Here is a 27,842-nt window from a genome sequence, read left to right as displayed (position 1 = left end):
GTATGCTGGCATAATTATCGGTAAACATGCCATGTAATAAATCCAGTTAGTAGTGTATAAAATTTTCAAAGACAGAGAAAAAATTATTCAAATCAGTCGTCCATCAATTATAACTCAATATAACCGATTTATGGGAAGTACTGATTTTTTATATGATAATCTTTCAAGATATAGGATAAGTATCAGACGTAAAAAGTGGTGGTGGGCAATCTTCATATGATGTTTAGATGTTTCCATGGTAAATGCATGGAATGTTAACAAGGAGACGGAATCTAGATCTCAACTAGATTTTAGCAGACAAGTAGTACAAGTATATTTTACAAAATATGGGGCTCGCTCTAAAGGCGTTGGAAAACCAGCAATATCACGTTCCAGTGTAACATTTTACAGGTCTTCATCGAATGTACCTACAAAATTTTTGAAATGTGACGTTGTGCTATGTATAGAATGTAATGAATATTTCATACCAAATAATTTTGAATTACGTATTAGGACGTTATCATACGGTAACAGTCCAATTTTTGTTATTAAAGTTTGTTCCTGGTAATTTTTATTTGAAACACGTTTGTCGAATTGTTGATATATGGCGCTTTAAAAAACAATTTATCCTTATACCCTAGGCCCTAGAAAAATTATGGAAATGGTCTAATATCTCGAGAAATACACTACTAAATGAAAAACCAGAAAACTTTTTTTATTTTTCAAAAATCAATCGAATGACACCAAATATGACAATCCAATTCCACCCTCTGGAAGTAAGGCGAAAAGCAACTTTGAAATCTGAAATAAAAACCGCCATTTTTTTATTGCAGATTCCGATTCCACGTGAAAACGTAAACAGGTTTTATTATTTTTTTTTTATTCATCATCGATAGCACTGTAATCGCATAAAAACAAATATACGTTCAAAAGTCAGTACAGTATCAAAAGACTGCAAACTAATTTTTATGATACTAAATACAGCTTTTGACGTAGAATTTGAATCTAAAATATAAATGGGGGTTTTCATTTAAGATTTCAAAGTTGATCCCCGCCCCTCCCCTAGGTGATTAAGGTAAGGAGTCGTATTTAATGTCATTCAATGGATTTATGAAAAATACTAAACACCTGTTTTTTGAATTTTCATTAAATAGTGTTCTCGAAATATTAGACCGGTTCAATAATTTTCCTAGGGTATCAGGATAAATCATATTTTTCCGATTATAGCCATCTCTCAACAAATTAGAAAAAAGTTCTAAATAAAAATTACTTATTTTTGAATAGGAAATCAAAATCTGCAATAAAAAAAAATTGAGGTTACCATTTAAGATTTGAAAGTTTTTTCCCGCCTTACCCTCATGGTGTTTGGTGTCAATCGATAGATTTTTGAAGAATATTGAAAACGTGTTTGTCACTTTTTCGATTCTATGTAAATTTAAAAAGGTTACAAAAAAGAATAGCAACAAAAAATGTGATATGAGAAGACTAAAAGATAAGGAAATAAAGGAGACAGTCGTACGGATTCTTTCAGAAAAGCTAAGTAACATGGAGCAAACATATCATCCAGAATATATGTGAATCTTTTAACAAGATCAGAGAAGAACATTTAATAGAAAATAAAGAGAAGAGATAAAGTTAGATGAATGACAATATACTGCAACTCATGGATGAAAGAAGAAAATCAAAGAATGTACAAAAATATTCAGAGACAAATAAGAACCGAAATACGGAAGGCAAAAAAAATTGGTTAAAAACACAGTGTGAAGAGATAGAGTTGTTGGAACAAAAAAAACGATACATTTAATATGCATAAAAAGATAAAAGAAGCAGCTGGTCTTTAAAAATCCAACATAACTAGCAAACTGCAATATGGGCCAAATACATACAAGAACTCTTTGATGATAATAGGTCCGAATAACTTCCGTCTTACATATGTAATGACCACTTACCAATCACATCAGATGAAGTGAAAAAAGTAATATCACAACTAAAAGATGGCAAAGATCCTGGGCCTGACAATGCATATGCTGAACTCATAAAGCTATTAAACACCGACGGTACTCAAAACAAAAATATTCAATGACATATATTTAAACGAAGTAACACCAAGATCATGGCTAAAGTCAAAGTTTATTGCTCTTCCGGACCATCAGCTTAATGATCCACATTTTAAAGTTATTTCTAAAATTCATACATCAAACGATATATAGACTATGCGAAGAAAAAATCAGTGGGTACTAAAAACGCAGTGGGTACGAGAGAGGCTCTCTTTAGCATACAAGTGCTATTTCAACCATGTAGAGATGTGAATTGCGATATTTATGCATGCTTCATTGATTACCATAAAGTATTTGATATAGTAAAACACGACAAGCTGAAGGAGATATTAACAAATATTGGAATAAACACCTGTAATCTAAGAATTATTAGCAATCTTTACTGGACTCAAACATCCTCTAGCAGTGGCAGGAGAATCCGATGATATTAAAATCAAACATGAAGTTCGACAGGGAAGTATTCTATCACCCTTGCTGTTTAACATATTATACTCTGAGGACATCTTTCAAGAAGCAATAGAAGCAATAACATCAGATACGCGGATGACACGGTGGTATTCGCTGACAGTTATGAAGTTCTCTAGGAGTTAATGAAGAGAATCACAGAAGTGAGATGTGGACTTTCACTGAACATTAAGAAAACAAAATGTATGATAAGAAGGAACAGCAAATTGAAAGAATCAGTGTGAATGGTCAACCAATAGAAAGAGTAAAATCATACACCTATCTTGGTACGAACGTCAATAAAAATTGGGACTATTCCCTAGAAATAAAATCTAGGATAGAGAATTTAGAATAATCTTTGGTATGTAATTAATTTGGTTCTCAACATTTTCGTATTATTATCTATAAAATCGTCCGACACAAATTTCACTTATTATTTTTAAAAAGTAATTTACATTGACTATGATTTGACGTGATTTATTTGTATCTACCGTAAGACATGTCTATCGTACGGACCTCGAAATGATAGTGTGACGCATGGGGCTTCTCGACTAAGCTATGCCTGTGTCTGTTGACTTAACAAACCCCGTTATGTACTCAAATTTCAGAATGTGTGAACTAAGTTGGCATTTCACAATGGACTAATAAGTTGATAATGATATCGAGGCATTTAGAAACTATTAGCAACTGTTATTTTGCATATGTTTCTCCAAATGTAAATATATCTGAAGTGTTAATGTCTTTATTTTTGTTACAGCAGAACTATGAGAACCTACAAGACAAAAAGTGATAAGGGCAAGACAGCCGAATATCATTCAACGGGCAGTTATAATAGTTTTAAATGATGGTAGAAGTATTAATAGTGTCGCAAAAGACTTCTCAATACCACAAAAAACACTTCAGCGCTATATAGTTAAAGCCACATCAGATGGTGGGAATGTAAAGCTAGAACGTGTAGGTTATTTTTATGGGCGTAATATTTTTTCTGAGGAACAAGAGACACTTCTAGCTAATTACCTGAAACAAGCTTCGCATATTTATTACGGTTTAACCACAAAGGAGTTTAGAAAATTTGGCTTTCAGTATGACAGTGCAAACCATCTAAGACTTTCAGATAGCTGGACAAACAATAAAATGGCAGGTCCAGATTGGTATACGTTTTATATCAAGAGGAGAAATAGAACAATATCCTTGAGGACACCACAAGCCACCAGTTTGTCAAGAGTCACCTCATTCAACAAATTAAATGTAGACATGTTTTTCAACAATTTGAAAACTGTATATAAGCGTCTGAATTTGCAAGCAGCGGATATTTGGTACGTTGACGAGACATGTATCACAACTGTTTAGAAGCCTGATAGAATAGTGGCACAACGTGGATAGGTAAACTCACGTCCGCAGAAAGAGAAACCCTTGTAACCCACACTGTTGCAGTTTCAGCAAGTGGTAATACTGTTCCTCCGTTCTTTATTTTCCCGAGGGTAAACTACAGGGACCACTTTATTAGAGATGCACCTGTCGTAAGCCTAGGAGATGTAAATCCATCAGGATAGATGAAACAACATTTTGTGAAATTTGTCAAGCATTTTGTGTTTCACACAAGAGGTTCTAAGGAGCGCCCCATACTTTAGCTGCTCGACAATCATGAAAACGAAGTAACAGTTTTATCTTTCCCTCCGCACTGCTCTCATAAATTGCAGCCCCTAGATAGGAGCGTCTATGGACCCCTAAAAAAATACTGCAATTTAGCTATGAATAACTGGATGGTGAACAATCCAGGTAATTTTCGATATATGATGTTCCTGGCATTGTAAAATTGAGTCTCTCTCTAGCTGCTACGCCGACCAATATAATGGCTGGGTTCAGTAAAACAGGGATATGTCAACTGAATGAGCGTATCTTCACAGATAGTGACTTCTTGCCATCATATGTGACAGACAGGCCCACACCAACAAATGAAGGAGGAAACGCTTCCGAAAACAGCAGAAATATTTTAACAGTGGATCAAACTAAAATCTTGAAGAATCCACCGAAAATTCTCGAACATTTCGCAAATGTCAACGACAATTTGTCTGCAAACACAGTCGCAACGACAATAATAGAACCTCCAAGTTCGATATTGCTTTTCTCAGAAGACGTAAGGTCGTTTCCAAAAGCAGGTCTTCGACAAAATCCAAATAAATCACGGAAGAAGAGACAAACTGCTATTTTAACCGATACTACGATAAAAGATGCTCTCGCGGAAGAAGGACAGAATGCGAAAGAAAAGAAAGGCTTACATAAAAGAAAAACATGCAATCAAAAGAAAAACATCAATAACACGAAAATTAGAGAAGGTCGAAAATTTTTTTTTCCGAGAAGAAAGCCCGATTCCATCTACGTCTGCAGCTTATCATGACCCTACATCTTTAGAATCTGAGGGTGAAACTGAGTGCTTAGTTTGTGAAGAACCCTATCGATATAGCACTAAATGTGATGACTGGGTGCAATGCACCTATTGCAGCAGATGGGCTCACATCAAATGCACAAACAAAAATGATATCACTTTTTTATATGTATCAATTGTAATTCAGATGCTGATTTGTGAGTTTAGTTTTTAATTGTTCGATTTTATTAATGTCAGCGGTCAAAATAAAAGTGAAAAATTAAATAATCTGCATTTGTTTTTGGATTGTGTTTCTATTATTGCCCTTATGATATTACTAAGAAAATATTGAGTCAACTAACCCCAGACCATTGGTCAACTAAACCCGTACCCGTGCCTAGCTGACTTACTTTGAAAGGCAGTCAAAATTTGCTTGAAACTTTTTTCTATGGAGAATTAGAATAATTTAAAAATGTACCTACAATACCTGAAGGAGTATAGAACCAGCTGACATACTTAAATTTAACAGTACGCAAATAATAAATCAGCAAAAATTAATTATTGAAAAAAAAAAACAGTCAACAAACCCAGGTCTCCCCTACCCATAAAAATCAGGCTACTACGATGCTATGTATTCCCTATACTGTTGTAAGGAGTTGAGTCGTGGATTCTTACAGACGCTACCTGTAAGAAAATTGAGGTTTTCGAAATGTGACTTTATCGTAGAATCCTAAAGATATCCTACACTGACCACGTTACTAACCAGGACGTTTTATTAAGAATGCAAAAAGGAAAATAATTGTTAACCACAATAAAAGCAGCCAAAATTGAATATCTCGGTCACATCATGAGGAACAGCGAAAGATATGGGTTAATGCAGTTAATTCTTTAAGGAAAAGTAAAAGGAAAACGTGGACCAGAAAGGCGAAGAATTTCCTGGCTGAAAAATCTACCTACGTACGTGGTTCAACACAACAACCAACACAGTTTGCAAAATACAGATTGCCATGATGGTCGCCAACTTCCGAAACGGATAGGCACTACAAGAAGAAGAATGTAAATTTCGCGAAATATTCGACTGTATCACTCTATTTGGCACACCCTATATACATCTTATTAAAATGTTTTATCTCTTCTATAGCAGAATTTTTCTGCACCGCATGCTTATTGCAACCATGTCTTTGTCGGAAATTGTTTCTCTTATGTCAGAAATTGTCTACCCAGGTAGCATAAACTTGATAAATTCGCCAAGCAATATTAAAAACTTTGCTTACAAATCTCTAGGTTCTAAAATAACAAACCATTTATCACTGCAGCTCGTGTAACGGCCGCAGATTTTGTTCAAGTGGTACAAAAAAGATAATATAGTGGGCTTGATTAAATGCAGCCGTTTATAGAGCTATTTGTTTATTTTATTGAAGTAATAAAATAGCCCGACAATGGCTATATGTTACCTGTTGTTAAACAGTGCACGCAGTGTTAATAGTTAATGAACAATTTGCTAAAGAACGTGAAAATGTTTGTACAGATTTGAGAATTTACGATTGTCATTAACGGCTATGTCTTTGTTTCTAATTTAAACCACTGTTTACGATAGGAAAGAAATAAATCACATATTTTAGTAAGATTGGTACTAACTAAATAAATATGTTAAAAATTTTATTTCCTACTCTGATAGAATAATTCTAATTCAATTAGCTGGAACTCGTATAAACATAAATACAGAGCGGACCAAGTCTGGAAATGCCTAATTATCTCTTAAATCGATGCTCCGAATCACGATACTATAATCATAGAATATATACGCATATGCGTCTACATTCTTTGCTATAACAAACAAGATAGGTCAACGCACATGTTCTTCTGTGACGTAAACCAGAGACAACTTTGATGGCGCCAAGTTGAATGCTCTATCTGTGTTCATGTTGCTGTGTTTATATTTTACAATTATAATTGAAAAATCACAAAAAACATTATTCAAAATTATTACTACAGTAGTCAGCGGCGAAAATGCCACTGAACCTCAAAAAATCATACTTACAAGCTGATTTTTGCCGAGAATGTCAATTTTAGGGTGCCAAAAAAGTTGCAAAAGAGTTAATCACTTTTACCCTGGTGCCCCATTTCAAATAAAAAATGTAGCCAAGATAATTTTGAACAAAAATGTTTAATAGCATTTTTTGTGTAGAATGAACCTTTCTCTCAGAAACAACGCTTGAAGCGATCGACAGTTTTGAATGTCAGTTACGTGCCCGAAATCAATGTTCAATAAAATTTGTATCAGCTCGACAGTAAAAAATCGATATCTTTTGATCCAAGTGTCCTATCGACAAAAATCGAGATGCGTTTTAAAGGTAAAGAGTGCTGCAGCTTTTGTACACAAAATTTGTATTTTGAAAAGGCGTTAAATAACTAGAGCCTAATCTTTAAAACCTATAACATAAAATTTTAGTTTTCAGTTTTGCCAACAAATCTCATTTGAAGTATGCTTAAATATTTGTTGCCACAACTCAAAATTCAAATTTCATGTAATAAGTTCTGAAGATTGGTCTCTAAAAATCGAAATTTCACTATGACCGGTCAATTAAAGTAATAAATTTTATTGATCTAACGAGAATTATAAAAAATTGCAACGATTGGGCAACGTTTATTTATTGAACAGATTTATAGAAACTGACTTTATTTGCAGCAAAATACAATAATTTCCCAAGAAAGCAGCACTCTTGTCCTTTTAAACGCATTTTGATTTTTGTCGATAGGACACTCTGATCAAAAGAGATCGAATATTTACCGTCGATTTGATCCACATTTTATTTAACATTGATTTCGCGCGCGCAACTGACATTCAAAATCGCCGGAGGCTTAAGCGTTGTTTTTGAGAAAACTGTTTATTCTACAGAAAAAGTGCCAATTAACATTTTCGTTCAAAATCATTTCAGCTATATTTTTCATTTAAAATGGTTTTTTCTACGGCGTAAAGGTACAAGGGGGGTTTTAGGGGGAAGCCTATGGGTAAAAGTGATAAACTTTTTTTCATCTTTTTTGGGGTCCCAAAACTGATATTTTCGGCAAAATTCAGCTTGTTCGTATGATTTTTATGGGTCAAATCTCTGACGACTGGACTATATAACAAAATTGGAAAACATTTACGCGATTAATAACGACTTAGATGGTAATAATAGAGTCGTTGGTGTGCTCTAAATATAAGTGAACAAACTACAGGTTTGAAAATCTCATTAGTAACAAAAACTAACAACACTACAAAAAATGGAAGAAATTAAATCGGAATTCGACTAGAAGAAAGTAAATCAACGTGCACTAAAAATGTGGAAGAAGCTTTAAATACTGTCAAAATAATTTTACCGGAATTATTCAATAGATGTTGTGTAACAATACAAGAATAAAGCCGAAAAATACTGAATGACTGAACAGACACTGATACCGATGGAGTAAAGATTACAAGCTAAAATCGACAATAACCAACAAAAATATATAACAGCATTTCGTCGTTCAGATATCAACAGCTTGTATCTCAAAATTAGTGTAGTGTATTTTGAAAAATCACTTAAAACTTTCCATAATAGAAAATACAACTTTTAAAGTTGTTTTTTTTTCTTCTGAAATGTGGGTAATATCACGAATTAAATTAAGAGACTGCAGGTGAATTTTTCTGCCATTCCTGCATTATCAGTATTTTTACGAACTGTTTCAATTGGACAGGCAAATCTCTAGAATAGCTTAGGGCCCTCATATTATTCATGCATGCACCAATCACTTTTTTCCTGGACAAATGGATGAATATTTAATTTCGGAATAGTCATTCAAAAATTGGTGATCAATGTATTTAACTTTGAATTTTTGGAATTTTTACGGGCCTCTTTAATTATATCCACATAATTGGATGGTAAGTAAATGCATTTATTTTGTTTTTTCAATGATGGAGTGCACACTATCGTACTCGATTTGCGAGTAACCCTTAACAAAATATTTCTGTATCATTTTCGATGCAGAAATGCCGAAGTGTATTTGTCAATGTCACGTTGCGATTTTGCGCAGAACATCCATCGCTATAAAAAACTTTTCGTTTGTTCTTTTGTTGGGCATCTAACTCTTTATTTATAAAATCAATTATACAATATGTAAAGGAGTTGGTATCCATTTTACCCTCTCCCTCATGCTATACATAACAAACTACCTTATAATTTGTTAAATTATAGATGGTGAAGTTATGGCATGCTAGTTTCTGTTTAAAGTATACCATGCTTGCTGGGTTACAGGAACAAGTTGGACCGCTTGTACATCCATCGTAAATACGCACAAATTTCCTTCCAGCCCATCTTCTATATCTTTCATTTTTTTCTTTCTAGCGCGATCTTTTTGGCTTATGTGTGATTCATAACCTTCTTGCTCTACATTGCCCAGTTTATGCGAAAAACATAAATAACACTGGTCCTTCCTTGGATAATACACATCAATGTTTGTGTGATTCATTTTCTTTTATTCCAACGGCAATAATGGGCAGTTTATCAAAGAACACTTTAACTTTATTTCTGCATTCAACATTGACAAGGTTTAGTTATGGCAGGAAAAGTAGTAGTAAGTTGAACGTTGAATAAGTTTTTGGTTGTATATACATAGGCTTACATATTATATCATCTATTTCAGCCTTTAGTTTTTTGAGAGCCTGAAGATGCTGTATAACTTGTAAATGGCGAACTGTAAACACGGATCGTGAGTATGACCTTATCCCTAACATTTATAAAGGACAACGAATCTACCTGATTTGTAGGGCATATAAATAAAAATTTCACAATTTTACAAATATTTAACAATAAATAAAAAAACTATGGTAAAACGAGGACTTATATACGGTCTCACCGGTATTACCATACTTTGACATATGTCTAGCAATTTTCCAAGATAAATCTTTAACAAACTAGGTAATAGGGTTTCCTTTGTGTTAAAGTTTTTATTGTTTTCAACAGATTTTACTTCATAGTACGTTGATGTAACTCTTAAAAACAATACGTTCATTTAAAACATTTTCTGAATTAAATAATTAGCAAATGTACCATATGCTGTTTGTTTAAGCGCTTGGAAGAGGGCGTTGTAACAGTAGCTAACAGAATAGTATATGTTTCTGATTTCATCCTAATTGATATACACTTTTAATAAAACTACAGGAAAAGCATTGCAAAAAAAATTTAAAAATTTCAAAATGAGCGTAAATTGAAAGGAAAGGTTTGCAGTTTTATAAAAAACAGGTTTTAAAATATGGAAAATATGAAAAAAATATGTAATCAAAATTATTGTGCCATCCATGCCATGTCAAAAAAATGATAGGTTGCTAACTTATGCTGATAACAGTAAAATTAATAAATAGGTAAAAAGAAATAAAAATAAGACTTACTCACAATCAATTTATTCTACCACCAACGACCGGTTTCGCATACTATAATTTTCTATGCATCTTCAGGACAAAGGTATATGGTAAATTAAATGCTGAAAATATAATAACCCGTAGGGTAGGGTGCTGTCTAGTACAGAATATACAGCAATTTTGCCAATATTATATGTGTGTGATTGAAATTGAAATTAAGTATTACTTACATTCCGATACAAGGATTAATATTAAATGTTTGAGAATTTAAAAATTCGTTATGGTAAACTGGTGATAGGTGATCATCGGTTTTATTTAACTATTTAACGAATAAAGGGACAATTCTTGACGGGAAAAGATATTAACAACTAGGCTAGGAATGTAGATATTGTGTAAATAAATTGTTTGTTAAAAATTAAATGTAGAACGTAGAAGAAAATAGATGTTCTATTTATGCTGTTAGTTTGGGTGTGCAATTACTCTTGTAATTATCAAATTAATGGAAATTAAAGAAAATTCAATTTTGCTCTGTATTTGGACAGAAAAGAAATAATTGTGATGTCAATTAAAATTAAAAGCACTTAAGGACAAACAGAACACATTCAAAAAGACACAGCAGACATTTAATTTAAAAAAGGAGGTACTTTATAGCACTACATTACTTGTATGCAGAAGGAACTGGCAAACAGGAATAGTTTTTTGTTGTCTAATCAATTTTGAGAGGTAAAATTGACATAGTTTATGTAGTTGTAGGTTAAAGTGCGACAGACAGATCTTCTTCTCTTTTATTAGTACCGTAAATACGGTTAACTACATAAGGTCACCAATACTATAAGGTCAATTGTATGTATTATGTGAAGAAAACATAAATGACTTTGATATCGTGATAAAAAACTTTTAAATAATTTAACATTACATTTAATTTTTTGAACAAAAAATTTATTTACACAATATCTACCTTCCTAGCCTAGTTGTTAATATCTTTTCCCATCAAGAACTATCCCATTATTCGTTAATAGTTTCAGTAAAACCGATGATCACCACAACGGATTTTTAAACTATATTTTCTTAAAAACATCTAATACTAATTCTTGCATCGGCATGTAAGTAATATTTGTTTAATTTTAATTTTACTAAATAATTTTTCGCTTAACTTTTATTTAATCAATTTAAATTTATATCTAATAATCACACACATATAATATTAGCATAATTGCTGTATGTTCTGTACCAGACAGCACCCTAATACGGGTTATTATATTTTCAGCATTTAATTTACCATGTACCGTTAATCTGAAGATGCATAGCAAATTATAGTATGCGAAACCGGTTGTTGGTGGTAGAATAAATTGATTGTGAGTAACTTTTATTCCTATCTCTTTACCTATTTGAAATTAACTCAAACAGGCAACATAATCAAGATTCAAAATTAATAAATTTTGTGATCAACAAGTGCATTTTCCCGATTCCCCAATAGGAAGACGAAGAACGACAACTTACTGGAGGCACATTAAAAAACAGGCATAGTCAAGTCTGCATAAAAAGAATAAGAACAAGTGCACTTTATAACACTAAAAACCTTTACCACATGTTATAAATTTACATCTTCAACACACTTTTGTTCGTAAATACGTAATATTTTACCTATTTATTTTTGTCGAAACGTCTTATTTTGAAATACTTAAGAGAGTCTCAAAAATATTAACAATGAATTGATTGCAAGTGTGCGTCCATTTTCAAAGGGTAAAAAGAAAATTAAAAAGGACTTAACATTGGTTTAATATTGTAACTAGGATAACCGGTTTTGGGCTCTTAGATGTAGCCCATCTACAGGTACAAACGTTTATGAGTTACTTAAACACTACAAAAACAAGAGAAAAGATAATGTTACAATTATTGTGGTTACAATTTCGACTTTCAACCTAAACAGAACTCCAACATGTAAAAAGTTTTAATTTAACTTTTCCCAGTTGTTGTCTGGATGGTTTTTCCCTTCGGTTCTGTTATTTTTGTCGTATTTTGTTTTTGTTCACTCTTTTTAGTAAATTAAAAATAACGTAATTTTTTAATTAAATATTCAGTGTATATACACATTATTAACAGTTTAAGTTTATCCTTAAGGCACTGTATTTGATTTTTTATTTGCTTAATATGTTGATTTCCGTATAAACATAGACCGGGCAAATGCCAATGGAAGTACTTGTATTCTTATCCAAGTATAGTTGCAATACACCTATATGATTGAATTTTTTTACTACAGGCTTAGTATTCGCATAATTTATATTGTTACCAGCCAACAACAATTGTACAATTATCTTTTTTCTTCTTTCTGCGGTGGTAAAGTGGCTTGATAACGTTTGAATCTGAGGATTTGCTGTATTAATAAAACTTAAAACCAGCCGTCGTAGTTACAATAATAAGAAATTGTATGTCGTTTTTATTTTTCTTTTTACTCTTCCAAAATACTACTTTATATATTTATTTCATTACACACTTTTTATTTATTTTTTATATATTTGCATTATTTATACATATAGATAAAATAGAAATGTTTTATATAAAAATGTCATGACTCTAGTAAAAAGATAAACATGTATCAATATATTTTTTAAACACTTATATACTATTTATTAAATTGAAAAAACTTACTTTTCTTTGCAGAACGTTGATCTTTCTATCCTTGATCTCCATGTGCTCCCTCATCTCTGCAATCTCGGCGCCAGCTCGGCCTCTCTCTTGTTGAAACTGCTGAGCTTTCTTCTCTGCGTATCGGTTCTTCTCCTCCAACCGTTGCCTGAGTTCCTCGACGTCAGTCTGGAGCATGTTGTAGTGTTCTTCCTTGGCGCAGAGGGATTCTTTGAGGACTGCGATGTGTCGTTGGTAGTCTTGGTGCTGTTCCTCTAAGGTCTTCATCTTGGCGCCCATCGCGAGGATCTCCTGGTCTCTGCGTTGAATCTCCACGCGGAACTCGTCCAGCTGCACAGACGAGCAGTAGCATGCACTATCCATGCGGGGTATAAGCGACAGTGAGGTGGTAAAACTGAACTTAAGCGGCCATAGAGTCTTATTACCTAGTTACATTCTGATAACTGAGCCATCTTTCCCGATTTGCACGTCGTTCAACAGAAAACTTACTTGGCGCTTGATCGGCGGCGGGGCGGCGAGGGCGGAAGGCAGTGGCTGTGTCAAACGCTCGACCTCGCTCTCTAATAGCCTGACCTCGCGCTCGAGGGTAGCAATGCGCGCGTCCTTAGTGTCGAGCAGAACTTTCACCGTGCTACTAGAGGGCGAGGGCACCAGCTCCAGTTGCGTTTGAAGCGTGCGCAAAGTTTCGTTTGCTGCTTGTAACTCCTGCAGAGGGAATGAAGAGGAGCTGTCAGATTCTGTCTCGGCTGCCGGCCGTTCAACGCTTTACCACCACCATCGGATTTTTTTTTATTTTTTTTTTTGACACATTACCAAGAATACCCACCAAATCGAAACATCATCTTTCAACAAATGCTTTTATAACATATTTAACGGATGAATACGTAAAAGAAAATGTTAATTAGAAAACCACAGCAAAAGCTAATAGACCATGATAGTCGCCATAAATCTTTTTCAACTACTGCTTATGGTTACTCCTACCAGAAAAGCTTTGTACTATTTGGCTCCTTAATAACAATATGAAAAGAAATATTTATCCTAATTCTGTAGTATTTCCTGGGTACTTTGCAAGAGGCAACGATGGTTTTTAATGTAAGGAAAAGTAATAACTTGCTCAAATAGCTAAAGATATTTATTTAGATGTATCGTTGTTTCAGAACACAATAAACTGTAAAAGGTATGTCCTTGTAAATTTATATAAAAAGTCCAAACATATTTTAACGTAACAAATCGAACAACTACAGTGCACAAAAAATAATAAGTAAGTCAATGTAAAAAGATGAGTGCTTAGAAAACTAGCAATTTTTTGAATATTATAAATAAATAAGTACTTGCATTTTCTTGAAATTATTTAGGTAATTCCTTAAGAATGTCTTAAGCTGTCGTTCTTTCTTTACAATTTAATTTTTAAAAAGTTTAAAAACTACTTAAAAACTTGTTGGATTGTCATTATGCATTTTATACATTAAAAAACAAATTTTCTAAAAATGTAAGCTGTTTTGTCAATAAAAATTATCTTGCCAATATCTATCAGATATTACTTTAAAGAGTTATAATGCCAATCGTGCTCATGGTAGAGCTATTAAATATTTTTGAAAAAATATCGATTTATAAATATATGTGTTTATATTTAAATGTTTAAGTGAACAGCATTTAAAAAATCAGAACCAGAATGTGTCAGGCTAGAAAGCCTTTTCAAAATTTTCAGAAAATATTAACAAGGCTTGATTTAAAACTATCACACCATTAGTATTTTTATATCTGTCTAAAAAACTACTTGCTGCAACAAATAACATAATAAAAGATTAAAAGGAAAACAAACGTGGTTGTTTATTTTACAGTCGTTTTACTTTTTTACTGACTTGTACAAGATATAACTTCTAACGTGGATAACTTTAGCCCATTTAAAATTTCATGGTAATATATGCTTGCCGAGAAATATTAAAACGATAGGGGCAGAAACGAAAAAATATATGCTGAATATTTTCGGTCGATTTCTTATGTACTTCATAATTGTGAAACCACACCACTGACGAATACTCTTATAGAGTAGTTACCCATTATTACTTTCTCTTTAATATTATTTTCTCTTTACCCTGTACTAATAACCTTTTGTTGCAGCAGTCATGAAGCGCCAATACAAAATAAATCGAGTGAATGCTAATCAGTCGCACAGACAGAGGAGCCGTTTAGGCAAAAGGTCCTTCAAGCACCTAATATCCTTCAGGTAGGTCAAAAGGACCAAACACACGGAACGTGAGCATCGTGGTCACGTACCAATAAACATGGGCTCGATGGCCAGACCCTTCCGGCGCTCAGCCGACGAGGAGAACAAAATTTATTTTGCCAATTCGGCGACAAAAGTATTTGAGTTACCGAGCACACATAATCCGGGCAGGGATATCCGAGACACACATTTTGGGACACAAGTCCAATGTCATGTAAAAATTAACTTCAGTCATTCATATGGAGAAAAGCTCCTCTAGCTACCCCCAAAATCGGATGGCTTAACCACACAAAGTAAAACAAAGAAAATCCCATTACCCAGGGCATCGAAAGGAACTTTGATTATAAAGTCTCCCCAATCGTTATCTTCTGCGATAGGGAGGAGTGGTTGGTTATAGCTTGGGGGTCAGATAGGTACCACTCCATTACGGAGTGTGACCGGTTTGATTTTCGCAGATGTGAGTCCCACTGTTCTATTGGAACATACATGTCATTCGGAGCTGGGTTTCTACAAAAATTGTGGTGTGATTGTAGATATCTTACCAAAGCTCGATATAATATTTTTGGATAAACTGATAGACAAAACCGTACATTACCAGTTATAAATCTTAACATCTTAATTGCCTTCAAGAATATTGAATAATCTCATCAATGAGCTAAAATTAGCTATAGAATATTATCCTTCAATATAATATTATTACGTCGACTTCAGATAATACATCACCATCAACACTGTATCATGAATTAACCATTTTGTGTAAATTCTCATCACTTTTTAAGATATTCATCACTATCAACAGAGTATTATGAATTAAATGTTTTTTAATAATTCTGAAAAATACAATTAAAAACAATATATTGTGGTATTTTTATGAGCGTTTAGATTTAAAACACCAAAGCAGTAACCCAGTAGAATAAGACTCAAATAATTGTAATTGGTGACAGGGTCCAAATATTAACAAATGGTTATTTTTGATTTATATGCAGGGCGATTTAAGGGAGATTGGAGTAAGGGGATGAAGAAGATTCACGAAAGGCTGTAGCGCCAACTGATGATGATGGTAATATTCATAGCATTTTATAAGGGATTTAATTTTAATTATAAGACATTCTAATTTATAAGGGATTCAATTTTGGTCGAGTGGATCAGGGTTTAATTCATAATTAAATTTTTAAACGGCGAGAAAGATAAGGTTTTTTTGAGTTTACTTGTAAATACAAAATACATAAAAATAGTCAATTTGAGACCGGTAAATCAAAATGAATGCCAGACAGTCTCTCTCTCTTGTCGTTTCCTCATTGCTGAGGATCGTGATTTCCTACAATGCGGGCTGTCAATTCTCTCCATCTCTTGCGATTTTGGGCTGCTCTCATGGACTCGGCCAGACAGTACGATTACTAAAAAACTACCGAGAGGAACACCTATAGGAAGAAGAGGCACAGCCGAGCGCGAATTAAATGGTTAGATTGAGTTGAGAGCGACTTAGGGATACTAAAAATCAGAAGATGGCAACAAGTTGCCAGAAATCGAACAGAATGGCGACTACTCTTAGAGGAGGCCAGGATCCACAGAGGATTGTCGAGCTAAAGATGATGATGATGATAAAACCAAAATTACTTTGATCACTAAAAGCATCAGAATGATTTTAAGCAGCAGTGGGAACAGTCAGTATTGTTTTGAAAAACAAAGAGATATCAATAAATTTAAGGAAAAGGGTATTCAATAGTTGTATTCTACAATTTATGACCTATGGAAAGAAGATCGTGACTTAGAGATTTATCAGCGATAAGACTTAAGTCAACAAATTTGGACATGTTGGATAGGATATGTGACACGAGAGGACAAAGAAAAATGAACGAAAAATATTGTACATTGGAGAATACGATAACACAGTCGTAGTAAAGTAAAACAACAAAAACGGTGGCTAGACGACATCAAAGCAAAAGCGAGAAGAAATTGGCATCAAATAGCATAAAACAGAGAAGAGTGGAGAACTCATGAAAAGCGGAAGATAAATAAATTAAAATCGGTTTATAATTTGTTTAACTAATTGTAAGAAAACTGAGGAAACTTACAAAATGTTCAATTGTGTGAGAAGCATGTAATTTGTTTGTAAAATTTGGCATTCTAGAACTTATCCATACTTTAAAAGTTCAATTTGGAGACCTATCGGTCCAGACGTTAATCCGTTTTTTAATTTAAATTAGGACTTTCTTTGTTTAGTTGGTGTTATTGAGTTTTCTTCTAGTAAAGATGTCTTGGACTGCAAAAAATTGTCATTATCTTCATAAGAAATTATACACGATCTTCTGCCAATATATTTTGATAATAATCTTTTCAATCTTCTAGCTCTATTAGACAGATATCAACTTTTTCCTTACTATCCGTTCTTGAAATAAAAATATTGCAACAAAATAAGGAGCAATGTAGATGAAAAACATTCGGTAGGCATAACTACAAAAAGAAGAAGAATACGATACTTATTTTTGTGTAATTGGATGAATCGTTTGTGCTGCCGTTATTGAATGGAATTTTCTTTAATTCAATTCGGATTACATTCTAGTTCGTAATGTTTAAGGATGCATGTCTTAAACGTTTCTTTCGTGATATTATGCAGTTAATGTCAATGTTTAAATAATCGTACTTTGTTTATGGAATCAAGAATTCTTAAACTTTATGACATATATTTTAATCACAACTGTAAATTATGCAAAATGTAGTAAAGAGTTTGCAACTCGTATAAAACTTGACAAAAGTTATAAAGTTGTATTATTCCCTAAGGTCGAAGAAGTTTAAGACTTGTGTATACTTGTGTATACACTTTAAAAATAAACGTCTTTGTTTCCAAAGATATTCAATTTAATTTAGATAACTTTTTTTATTATATTAATAGTTTTATCTCATGTTCTTGCTACTTTTACAGTAATATTTTAATAAAAACATACCAAAAACGGCGGCAATCAAAATGCCAAAAAAAAACTGGTAAAAATTTGGAGGCAGCATAAACGAAAGATATAAAATAAATAAGAGACAATTCTGGACTCGCATCAAGGGGTTAAAAGGTAACAAAAGAAAAGAAGCAAGAGTTAAAAAACAGTCAACTAAAACGGAGAAAATAGAAATATTGACAATTAGGAAAAAATATACAGAAATATTTAGAGAAGAACTGGCAGAAGAATACTTAGAGGAAGACGAAGTAGTAGAAAGCTTTCGGAGATAAGAATAGGGGTAATGAACGAAGCCATCAATATAATCAAAACAGAAAAAGCATGCGAGGAGGATTAAATTCCGCCAAAAATGATACAAGTATCTAAGAGAAAAAGGAAAGGAATGGCTTTGGATAATTTGCAAAGAAGCTTGGAATAATAAAAAGGTGCTCGAGGAATAGGAAAATAATTTAATCGTACCAATACATAAAAAAGAAAAGAAACATAATGCTAAAACTACAGAGCAGTATGCCTCGTCCAAGTTAGCTATATACTATTATCATCGTCAATCTGGATTTACAACCCTACGTGGGTCCTCCTCAGGAATTTCTGTCCAGTCGTCCCTATCCATCGCCTTTCTCCGCCAAGCAGGTATTCCCATATTTCTCATGTCTTCATCGATGTTATTAAGGAACCTGGTTCTAGGTCTTCCTCTTCTTCTCTGACCAGTGGGTCTATCAAGGAGCGTTTTTCTAGCTAGGTCATTTTGTTCCATCCGCATTACATGTCCTATCCACCTCAGACGTCCTATCCTAATATGTTTTACGATATCAGGTTCCTGGTATATTCTATAAAGTTCGAAGTATCGTCTTCTCCACACTCCATTGTCATTCACTGCTTCATAAATTCGCCTTAGTACGTTTCTTTCGAAACATCCTAATGTTTTCTTTATTTTGTGTTAGAGTCCAGGTCTCTGAACTATATGTTAAGACTGGGCGTATTATTGTTTCGTAGAGTTTTATTTTTCTATTTCTCGATATAATTGAGGATTTAAGGAGGAGATTGAGCCCAAAATAGGGCCCAAAATAGGTATCATCTGTTGGCCGTGAAAATTCTGCGGTTTATCTCTGCGGTAGTATTATTTTTAGTGATAAGGAGCGCTCCCAGGTATACAAATTCGTTGACTGCTTCGATGACGTCATTTTCTAAAACAAATGGTCGTAGTATTTGTGATGCTTATTCTGACATACTTCGTTTTGTTGGTGTTCATTATTAAACCCATTTTTGTAGCTGATTCTTTTAATGCTACATACTTCTCTCGTACAGCGTTTTTTGTTCTCCCAACAATATTGAGATCATCAGCATAGGTCAGGATTTGCACTGATTTATTGTATATTGAACCAGTGGTTGTGATTTGTGACATACGTATTACTTTTTCCAGAGCCAGATTGAACAGTATACAGGAGAGAGGGTCTTCCTAGTGCAGCCCATTATTTGTTTTAAAGGGTTCGGACAGTTCCCCCTGAATTCTTACTCTACATTCAACTTTTTCAAGAGTTAGTTTTGTTAAATTTACCAATTGATTTGGTATTCCTAGCTCTTTCATTGCTTTTAACATTTTACTTCAGTTCACAGAGTCGTAGGCTGCTTTGTCGTCTATAAATATGTGATGAGTATCAATGCTATATTTCAGTGTTTTTCCAAAATTTGTTTCAGGGCTGCAATCTGATAAATTGTCGATTCACCACCTCTGAAACCAGCTCGGTATTTTCCTACTATCCTACTTTCCTACTTTCCTACAGAACTACCGTTCTGCATAAGGTGTCATATGATGACATAGTACTGTGGAAAATATTTTATACGCTGCATTTGAAAGCGTAATTCATCTGTGGTTAGAGCATTCAAAGATATCTTCTTTTTTGTGTATGGTGCAAAGTATTCCAATATTCCAATCATTGGGGAGTGATTTCTGTGTTCATATTTCTATATGTATAGCTATGTACTATATGTATATCAATAATAGAGAAAAAACCAGTACTTTGAGAATATAATATGTAACAGGGAGTACGTTGAACAAAAACTGAAAGAAGAACAGGCAGCAATTAGGCCAGATAGAAAGATAAATGACAATATATATATATATATATATATATATATATATATATATATATATATATATATATATATATATATATATATATATATATGTACATATATATATATATATATATATATATATATATATATATATATATAATATAATATAATAGAATCTCGGATAAAGTAGCTAGCTTAACATTACAACTGTCAAAGAGATACAATATAAAAATTTTACAAATATATGCCCTAACGATTACTCACACTGACGAAGAAATAGAGGAAATGTACAGTAACATAACTGAAGCTTCAAATAACAATAAAAGTTACTTCAAGTAGTTAACTGGTGACTTTAATGACAAAGTGGAAAAGAGAAAAAGACCGAACAAGTCATGGGTAAGTATCTAGTCGGTGAGCGAAATGAAAGGGGAGAAAGACTTTTTTAGTTTGCACACTACCAAAACATGCCCATTGCAAATACATTCTTTAAACAAAAATCGAACCGGAAATAGACTTAAGTAGCAACAAATGGTACCACTAAGAACGAAGTTGACTTCGTTCAACAAAATCAACGCAATTGAAATGAAACATTAAAGATATTAGACAAATCACTTATGAGAAATCTATTAGTGAGTAAATTAAATAGAAGTAAATGTTCTGGTTTGGACCTATTAATAGATATAAACCCATGAGGAAATAGACAGGTCGAAGAAATAGAAAAAAATAAAGGAAAAAGTATTGAGGATATAAAGACGATGACCAAAAATAGAAATGCACGGAAAAAATGAGGTAAAAAAGAACCGGAATGCCTCCCAACTCGAATGCCTAAAATTATTTTAAAATTCTGGTGCCGTTTAAATAACTTTTTTTCGGGTTCTTCTATCGGAGTTTGAAAATCATAATCTTAAGGTTATTAGCGGCGTTTCTACAGAGTTCTAGCGAGATACATTACTGGAATAATATTAGTGTATAATTTCTATTAAACTCCAATCAGAGGATGACCATATTGTATTTCCTTAGATACTAGTTAATTACCAGCGTATGAGAATAAAGAATACGCACAAGGTTTTTAGTGTTTTTATTTAAAACACCTTTGCGTGTTGTGAACTGGTACGAGTTGTTTAAATATATATGGGTTTGTTATACGGCCCACAATTTAGTTCTTAGAACGTAATAGATATCGTATCGTATCGTCAAAAACTAAGAGAGATTTTTGGCTTGCTTGGACTGTTGAATTGTCGTTTAATTTACGGTAAAAATCAAAATTATTGATCAATGCGATCATGGGTGTTTATTTTTAATCAGATGTAAGTGATGTATTTACATGTTTTTCATCATCAACTTAATATGATTAATATTTAAATTAGCCTCTTGCTAAGTACTTGTCATTTTACCAGTGATCTGGTAGGATTGGCGATTTAGTTATCATTTCAGGAAATAGTACAAGCATTTTTTCCTTCAAAATATCAGCCAACTCATGATTTGTTAAATAATGCTTTCTAAAAATTTTTATAGTGTAATATGTTGCTTAAAATTAAATTAAATCTAGTATTAAGGGTCTCTGTGTTTAATATATACTTTTAATTGAATAAATTATATTTTACTTTGTTCATTTGCACATTTAGTTCCTTTTTCTTATGCCGAAAGAACTTTTTTATGGTTCTTTTTGAATATTAATCTAATGTATGTTAAATTCTAATATTCGAGTTCAATATGTGTACAGTAGACCTTCTAATAAAAATTTTAATTTTAATTAATATAAACAACAACAATAATTCTAAAAACAAGACAAGATAATTACGAACAACTAAATTTGTAGTGGGTGCTTGTCCTATTATAAGATTTCCCGCATTTCACAAGGTAACTTAACATTTCAGTTAGAGGGTTGTAACAGTTGCCACATGCAAATCCCAGGAAAGCCTACTTTGCTTGAAGTATTTCATTATATATCCCAGTCGTGAGTAGGATGCCAAATTAGTAACTTTCGTAATCTTGATGTAATTCGCAATGAATTAATCTCTAAGCCTACATGAAGTATTGAAATATTAATATATGAAGGAGACTTATGTATTTTTTTATTTCCAGAAGTATAAATGAGTCACATCGCAAAATGTTAAATAAAATAAATTTTATTTGCAAATATATGACGTTGCAACTATCTATTGTATATATATATATATATATATATATATATATATATATATATATATATATACATATTGTACGTATCTAACCCTCAACAATTAGTTTTTAAACCATAAACAAAAATTGGTAAATTTTTGGGTAATTGAACTCAGGTTTGCAGTTTTGGGCGGGTCCCTTAAAGGGAAAGGGCGCTATTTTGTAAGATAATTTTATATTGCATCATATGACAAGTAATAAAGTATTTGAAAGCTCTTGTATAACTCAGTATTTTTCTAGATTTTTGTACGATTCTGTTGCGACGCACAGAGTGGTATTTTACATAAAAAGTTGACCAAAACCAAAATTTCCCCTACCCAAATAACCTAACCAAACAAATTTGACAGCTGTCACTTCGTAACACGTTCTGGATGCGTTTATTTTTGAGATTTTACTACACTTTTTTGTACGATTTGCGTTTTCTTTATTTTTATATTTCAAGTGATTGTTGTAACAGCATCAGTTATGAATATATTAGAGAAAAGTAAGTACTTAATAATAAATCAGTTTTTTAACCATTACGATTCTAGAACTTTAGATTACAATTAATCCAGTTTTTTGTATAATTTTAAATATAAACGAATGCTTTTAGTTACTAACTACTAATCGATACTGCATAAGAGTTATCGCATAACGAAGACTAAACTATCTAATTTCATAAACAGTTTTTAAAGTTTTCACAAGTTGCCATAAAGTTAAATAAAAACGAATATACTGTGAGTAGTACAAGCTAATTTATGAATTTGTTATTAGATACCATGCATCCAAATGTACAAAAATATTAAAAAAATAGCACTTATATTTTTTGACCTGCACTTTGAATCTAAAATACCTTAAACCTTCTACCACTCCGTTTATACCGGAAGTAACCATTATCTTGGTCAATTTTAACATTCTTCAATTGTTTTTTTATTTTTATTAAAATTATTATTTTTTAATTTTTATTATTCCTTGGATTCGCAGTAATTCCAATATTTATAATTAAAGGGATGATATTTATATAGATATATATTACATTCAAATTTTATACCCGAAAATCATTGAATATCTACCTGGAATATTAGTTAATTACATTATTGAAGTAAGTTTTATTACTGAACCCATGCGGAAGAAGTGGATATTCAATGATTTTTAGATATAAAATTTAAATCTAATATATTATACCTATATAAATATTATCCCTTTAATAATAAATATGGGAAATAAAGAAAATTCAAGGAATACAAAAATGCAAAAAAAATATTTCAATGAAAAATAAAAAACAATTGAAGAACGTGAAAATTAACCAAAGTAATGGTTACTTCCGGTATACACTTCCGGAAGTGCTAGAAGGTTTAATTTAAGCTTATACTATTTACAAAAATTTTCGTTTTAATTCAATTTTATTGAAAACTTGTGAAAACTATTTATGAAAGTGCATAGTCTAAACTTTATTATGAAATAACTGGTATACAAGTATCGATGAGTAGGGAGTAACCAAAAACCTTAGTTTATATTGAAAATTATACAAAAAAATTAATTTATTTTAATTGAAGTTCTAGAAGGGTAATATTTTAAAAAATAGCATATTCATAATTGCCTCTTTACAAAAATCATTTGAATTAAAAAATTTTAAAAATCGCAAATCATACAAAATGTGTAGTAAAGTCTCAAAACTAAACACGACCAGTACGTGTTAAGAAGTGACAGCTGTCAAATTTGTTTGGTTAGGTTATTTGGGGAGGAGACATTGTCAGATCTCGTCACATAAACTACCTGCTTTCGGGACAAGAATCGATCCAAAATGCTAGTTTTTGAAATTTTTGTTTTGACCAGCTTTTAATGTAAAATACCACTCTGTGCGCCGTTTGAAAATTGAATGGTTGAGGTGAATCGTGAGTGAGGCAGGAGATTTCAAGTGATGTTTCAGATGCCGTATTTGAATGTAATGTGGAAAAACTAGAATAATAATTTGATCTGTTCGAGCGTTTTCTATGAACGTGTAAGACTAACACATTGTTAGGAAAATAGGCCAATAAAGTTAGTTTTTATTCCACACAAATATATAGATAGGTTTAACAGTTGAAATATGTAGTATGAGATAATCGAAAAAGACTCTCATCTAGGTATTCATCAATTTTTTAGTGGATCCATTTTTAAGTAATCAATCAAAACGTCAAATTCATTATTTTGCACATAACTCGCAACTTTGCAAAAAACTTGTTTATTTAGAGATTTAACATCAACAGACAACTTTTTCAGATAAAAATATGCACAAAACGAGATATAGTAAATTAAAATCGGTAAATAAACAAAATAGTTATTTCAAAATGATCAATATTCCAGTCGCCAGAGACGAAAATGCCACTGAACCTCTGAAAATCATACGAACTAGCTAAATTTTGCCGATAATGTCAATTGTAGGACGCCGAAAAAGACGTAAAAAAATTTACCACTTTTACTCCTGGGCTTTTCTGCAAAACTCCCCTCGTAGATGGGAGAAAACAGACAAAATGGATTTATCAAGAATCTGTATGACATAGGAAAAATGTTTAAAAAAAAATGTAGCTAAGATAATTGTAAACAAATATGTTTATTAGCATTTTTTGTGTAAAATTAACCGTTCTCTCAGAAACAACGCTTGAAGCGATCGGCGATTTTGAATATCAGTTACGTGCCCGAAATCAATGTTCAACAAAATGTGTATCAGCCAGACGGTAAAAATTCTATATCTTTTGATCCAAGTATCCTATTGACAACAGTCAATATGCATTTTAAAGGTAAACAGTGCAGCTTTTGTATGCAACTTTTGTATTTTGCGTCAAATAAATTGAGTTTTTATAAATGTGTTAAATAAATAACCAGGCGTGGTTTTTGCCACTTTTTATAATTCTCATGATATCAATACAGTTTAACCTTTTCAATGACCGACCACTATGAAGTTTTAATCAATAGAGCCTAATCTTTAGGCTCTATTAATTAAAGTTTTGACTTTTAGTAACAAATGTGAGGCATTTGAGATATTTTTAAAAAATGCTGAATTTATAATTTTACATTACAAACGATTAAAAAACTGCTCTTGTTTGATTACAATAGTACGTCTTTCAAGAAAAACCCAACATCTGCTGCAAATTACACCCAAAACCGTCTTCTTGGAAGCATTTCCCGTGACGTGCGATCGTTTGTAATGTAAAAGTTTAAATAATTCTACGGTTTTTAGTCATATTTCTAAAGCAACGTTTATTTTATTGAACACATTTATAGAAACTAACTTCATTTGCGACCAAATACAGAAATTTCATACAAAAGCAACACTTTCTTCCTTTAAAAAAGATTTTGATTTTTGTCGATAGGATACCCTAATGAGAAGAGATCGAATTTTTACCGTCGAAATGATCCAAATACATTTTATTTAACATTAATTTCGCTCTCGAAACTGTCATTCAAAATCACCGGTCGCACAAGAGTCGTTTTGGAGAGAAAGGTTTATTCTACTTAAAAAATGCTAATAAACATTTTTGTTTAAAATTAGCCCAGCTACATTTTTTATTTGAAATATTTTTTTCTAGGGCGTACAGATCCTTAATAAATCGAATTTTTTTCCGTTTTTACAACCCCTACGAGGGGGGTTTTAGGTGAAAGTCCGCAGGTAACAGTGGTAAACTTTTTTGCATTTTTTATGGGATCCATAATTTTAAATTCTTGTCAAAATTTACCTTATTCGTATAACTTTTAGGGGTCAAATCTCTGACGACTGGAGTACAACAACAATTGCAGTTTTTTAATATTGTTAATAACTTTTTGATTATTTATTAAAATTTATTTAAATTTACCTTAACTTGGGGGTTTTATAGTGTTTAAATTGTGTGCAAAAATTTGTGTATACGATTTTTTAAAAATGGGCTAATTTCTAAGGTTGGTCCAGATAATTTGACTGAATGGATCTCGATAATCTAGGGATTATTTTCTTATGAAAAAAAAAATTCAAAAGATTAGGTTTATGTACACAAATCGATTTAATATTAAATACCACTTTCTAAGCTTATAAACATTTACAATAACTAATGGCAAAAATATATTCCGAAAGCTGATTAAAAAACGCAACGTTTAGAAAAAAAAAGAGGTCCTATATATAAATATATTTTTTTATGTTTTTGTATAGGTTATTACTATACGTCTTAACCAAGAAAATAGTCCCTGGATCATTGAGATCCTTAGAAATAAGATCATTTTTCAAAAAATCTTATACACAGATTAAATTTCGCAAAAACTATTTAACCGATCTGGCCCATTTTTTGCACACAATTTAAATACTATAAGACCCCTAGGTTGAGGTACACTTAAACAAATTTAAATAAATAATAAAAAAGATATTAACAACATTTAAAAACAACGATTTTTGTTGCTAATTTTGCAATAACTTTTTTGTTTATTAACCGATTTTAATTTGGCATAAGTCATTGTATGCATATTTTTATCTAAAAAAGTTGTCTGTTAACGTCAACTTTTTAAATTGGCAACTTTTTAAGTTATGAGCGAAATAATGAGTTTGACATTTTGACTATTTATTTAAAAATTTCTTCTTGATGTGCCTATTAGTTACCAATTTTTGCTGATCATCATGGCAATCTTTATCTTATCTGCAGCAGCGCGGAAAAGCTGCACAGATGTTGTATTGAATCAGATTCTTTAACCAAGATGTTCTTCTTCTTTCTGGACCTCGTTTTTCAAATATTTTTCCTTGCAGAATGTCTCGAACGAGAGCATATCTGGATTCATTTCGCATGATATGTCCAAAGAACTGTAATTTTCGAGATTTGATGGTAGTCAGTACCTCTCGGTTCTTATTCATTCTTCTGAGGACCTCTTCATTTGTGACTCGGTCAGTCCACGGGATCTTAAGCATTCTCCGATATAGCCACATCTCAAATGCTTCTAGTTTTTTGCACATATCTTCGTTCAAGGTCTACGATTCAACACCATAAAAAAAGGACAGAGAAGACGTAGCATCGCAGCATTATTACTTTTGTATCAAGAGACAGGTTGTGACTCTTGAAGAAGGCCCCCATCCGATTAAAGGTGGATCTAGCTTTTCCGATGCGTGCTATAATCTCCTGGTTGTTGGTCCATTCTTCATTTATTATGGTACCGAGGTAGTTGTAGTGCGTCACTCTTTCTACAGGGGATTGGTTGACATAGAGTTGATCTTCTGTTATCCTTTTCTTGCTAATTATCATAAGCTTTATCTTCTCAACGTTTACATTGAGTCCATATTGTTGACTGTAATACCTAATTTTGTTCATAAGAACTTGTAGGTCTTTTAAGTTGTCCGCAAATACTATGGTGTAATCTGCATATCTGATGTTGTTTAGCCGGTAACCATTTAGTAGAATACCTTTTTCAGTTTTGTTCAAAGCTTCGATAAATATTATTTCAGAGTACAGATTGAAAATTAGAGGAGACAAAATACAGCCTTGCCTCACTCCACGCATGATTTTCACATACTCAGTGTGTTCACCTTCAACTCTGAGATTTGCTGTCTGATTCCAGTAAAGATTTC

At 32.3% G+C, this 27,842-nt stretch overlaps 1 protein-coding gene across 7 annotated transcripts in view; it reads right to left on the bottom strand.

Annotated features, from left to right (window-relative positions):
- brp (ELKS/RAB6-interacting/CAST family member bruchpilot) overlaps positions 1 to 27,842 on the bottom strand; it is a 528,827-nt gene that overhangs the window by 162,880 nt on the left and 338,105 nt on the right. For 6 of the 7 annotated variants that reach the window (XM_072520526.1, XM_072520528.1, XM_072520527.1 and 3 more), the window contains one exon: positions 12,875 to 13,201. In XM_072520526.1, the coding sequence (XP_072376627.1) occupies positions 12,875 to 13,201 (327 nt within the window). Of the gene's footprint in view, positions 1 to 12,874; positions 13,202 to 13,360; positions 13,577 to 27,842 lie in introns of all 7 variants that reach the window. The other variant, XM_072520531.1, reaches the window with a different exon arrangement.

The sequence above is a fragment of the Diabrotica undecimpunctata genome, chromosome 1, assembly GCF_040954645.1.
Source record: "Diabrotica undecimpunctata isolate CICGRU chromosome 1, icDiaUnde3, whole genome shotgun sequence".
Taxonomy (NCBI): Eukaryota; Metazoa; Arthropoda; class Insecta; order Coleoptera; family Chrysomelidae; genus Diabrotica; species Diabrotica undecimpunctata.
This window is presented reverse-complemented; position numbering and strand designations above follow the sequence as displayed.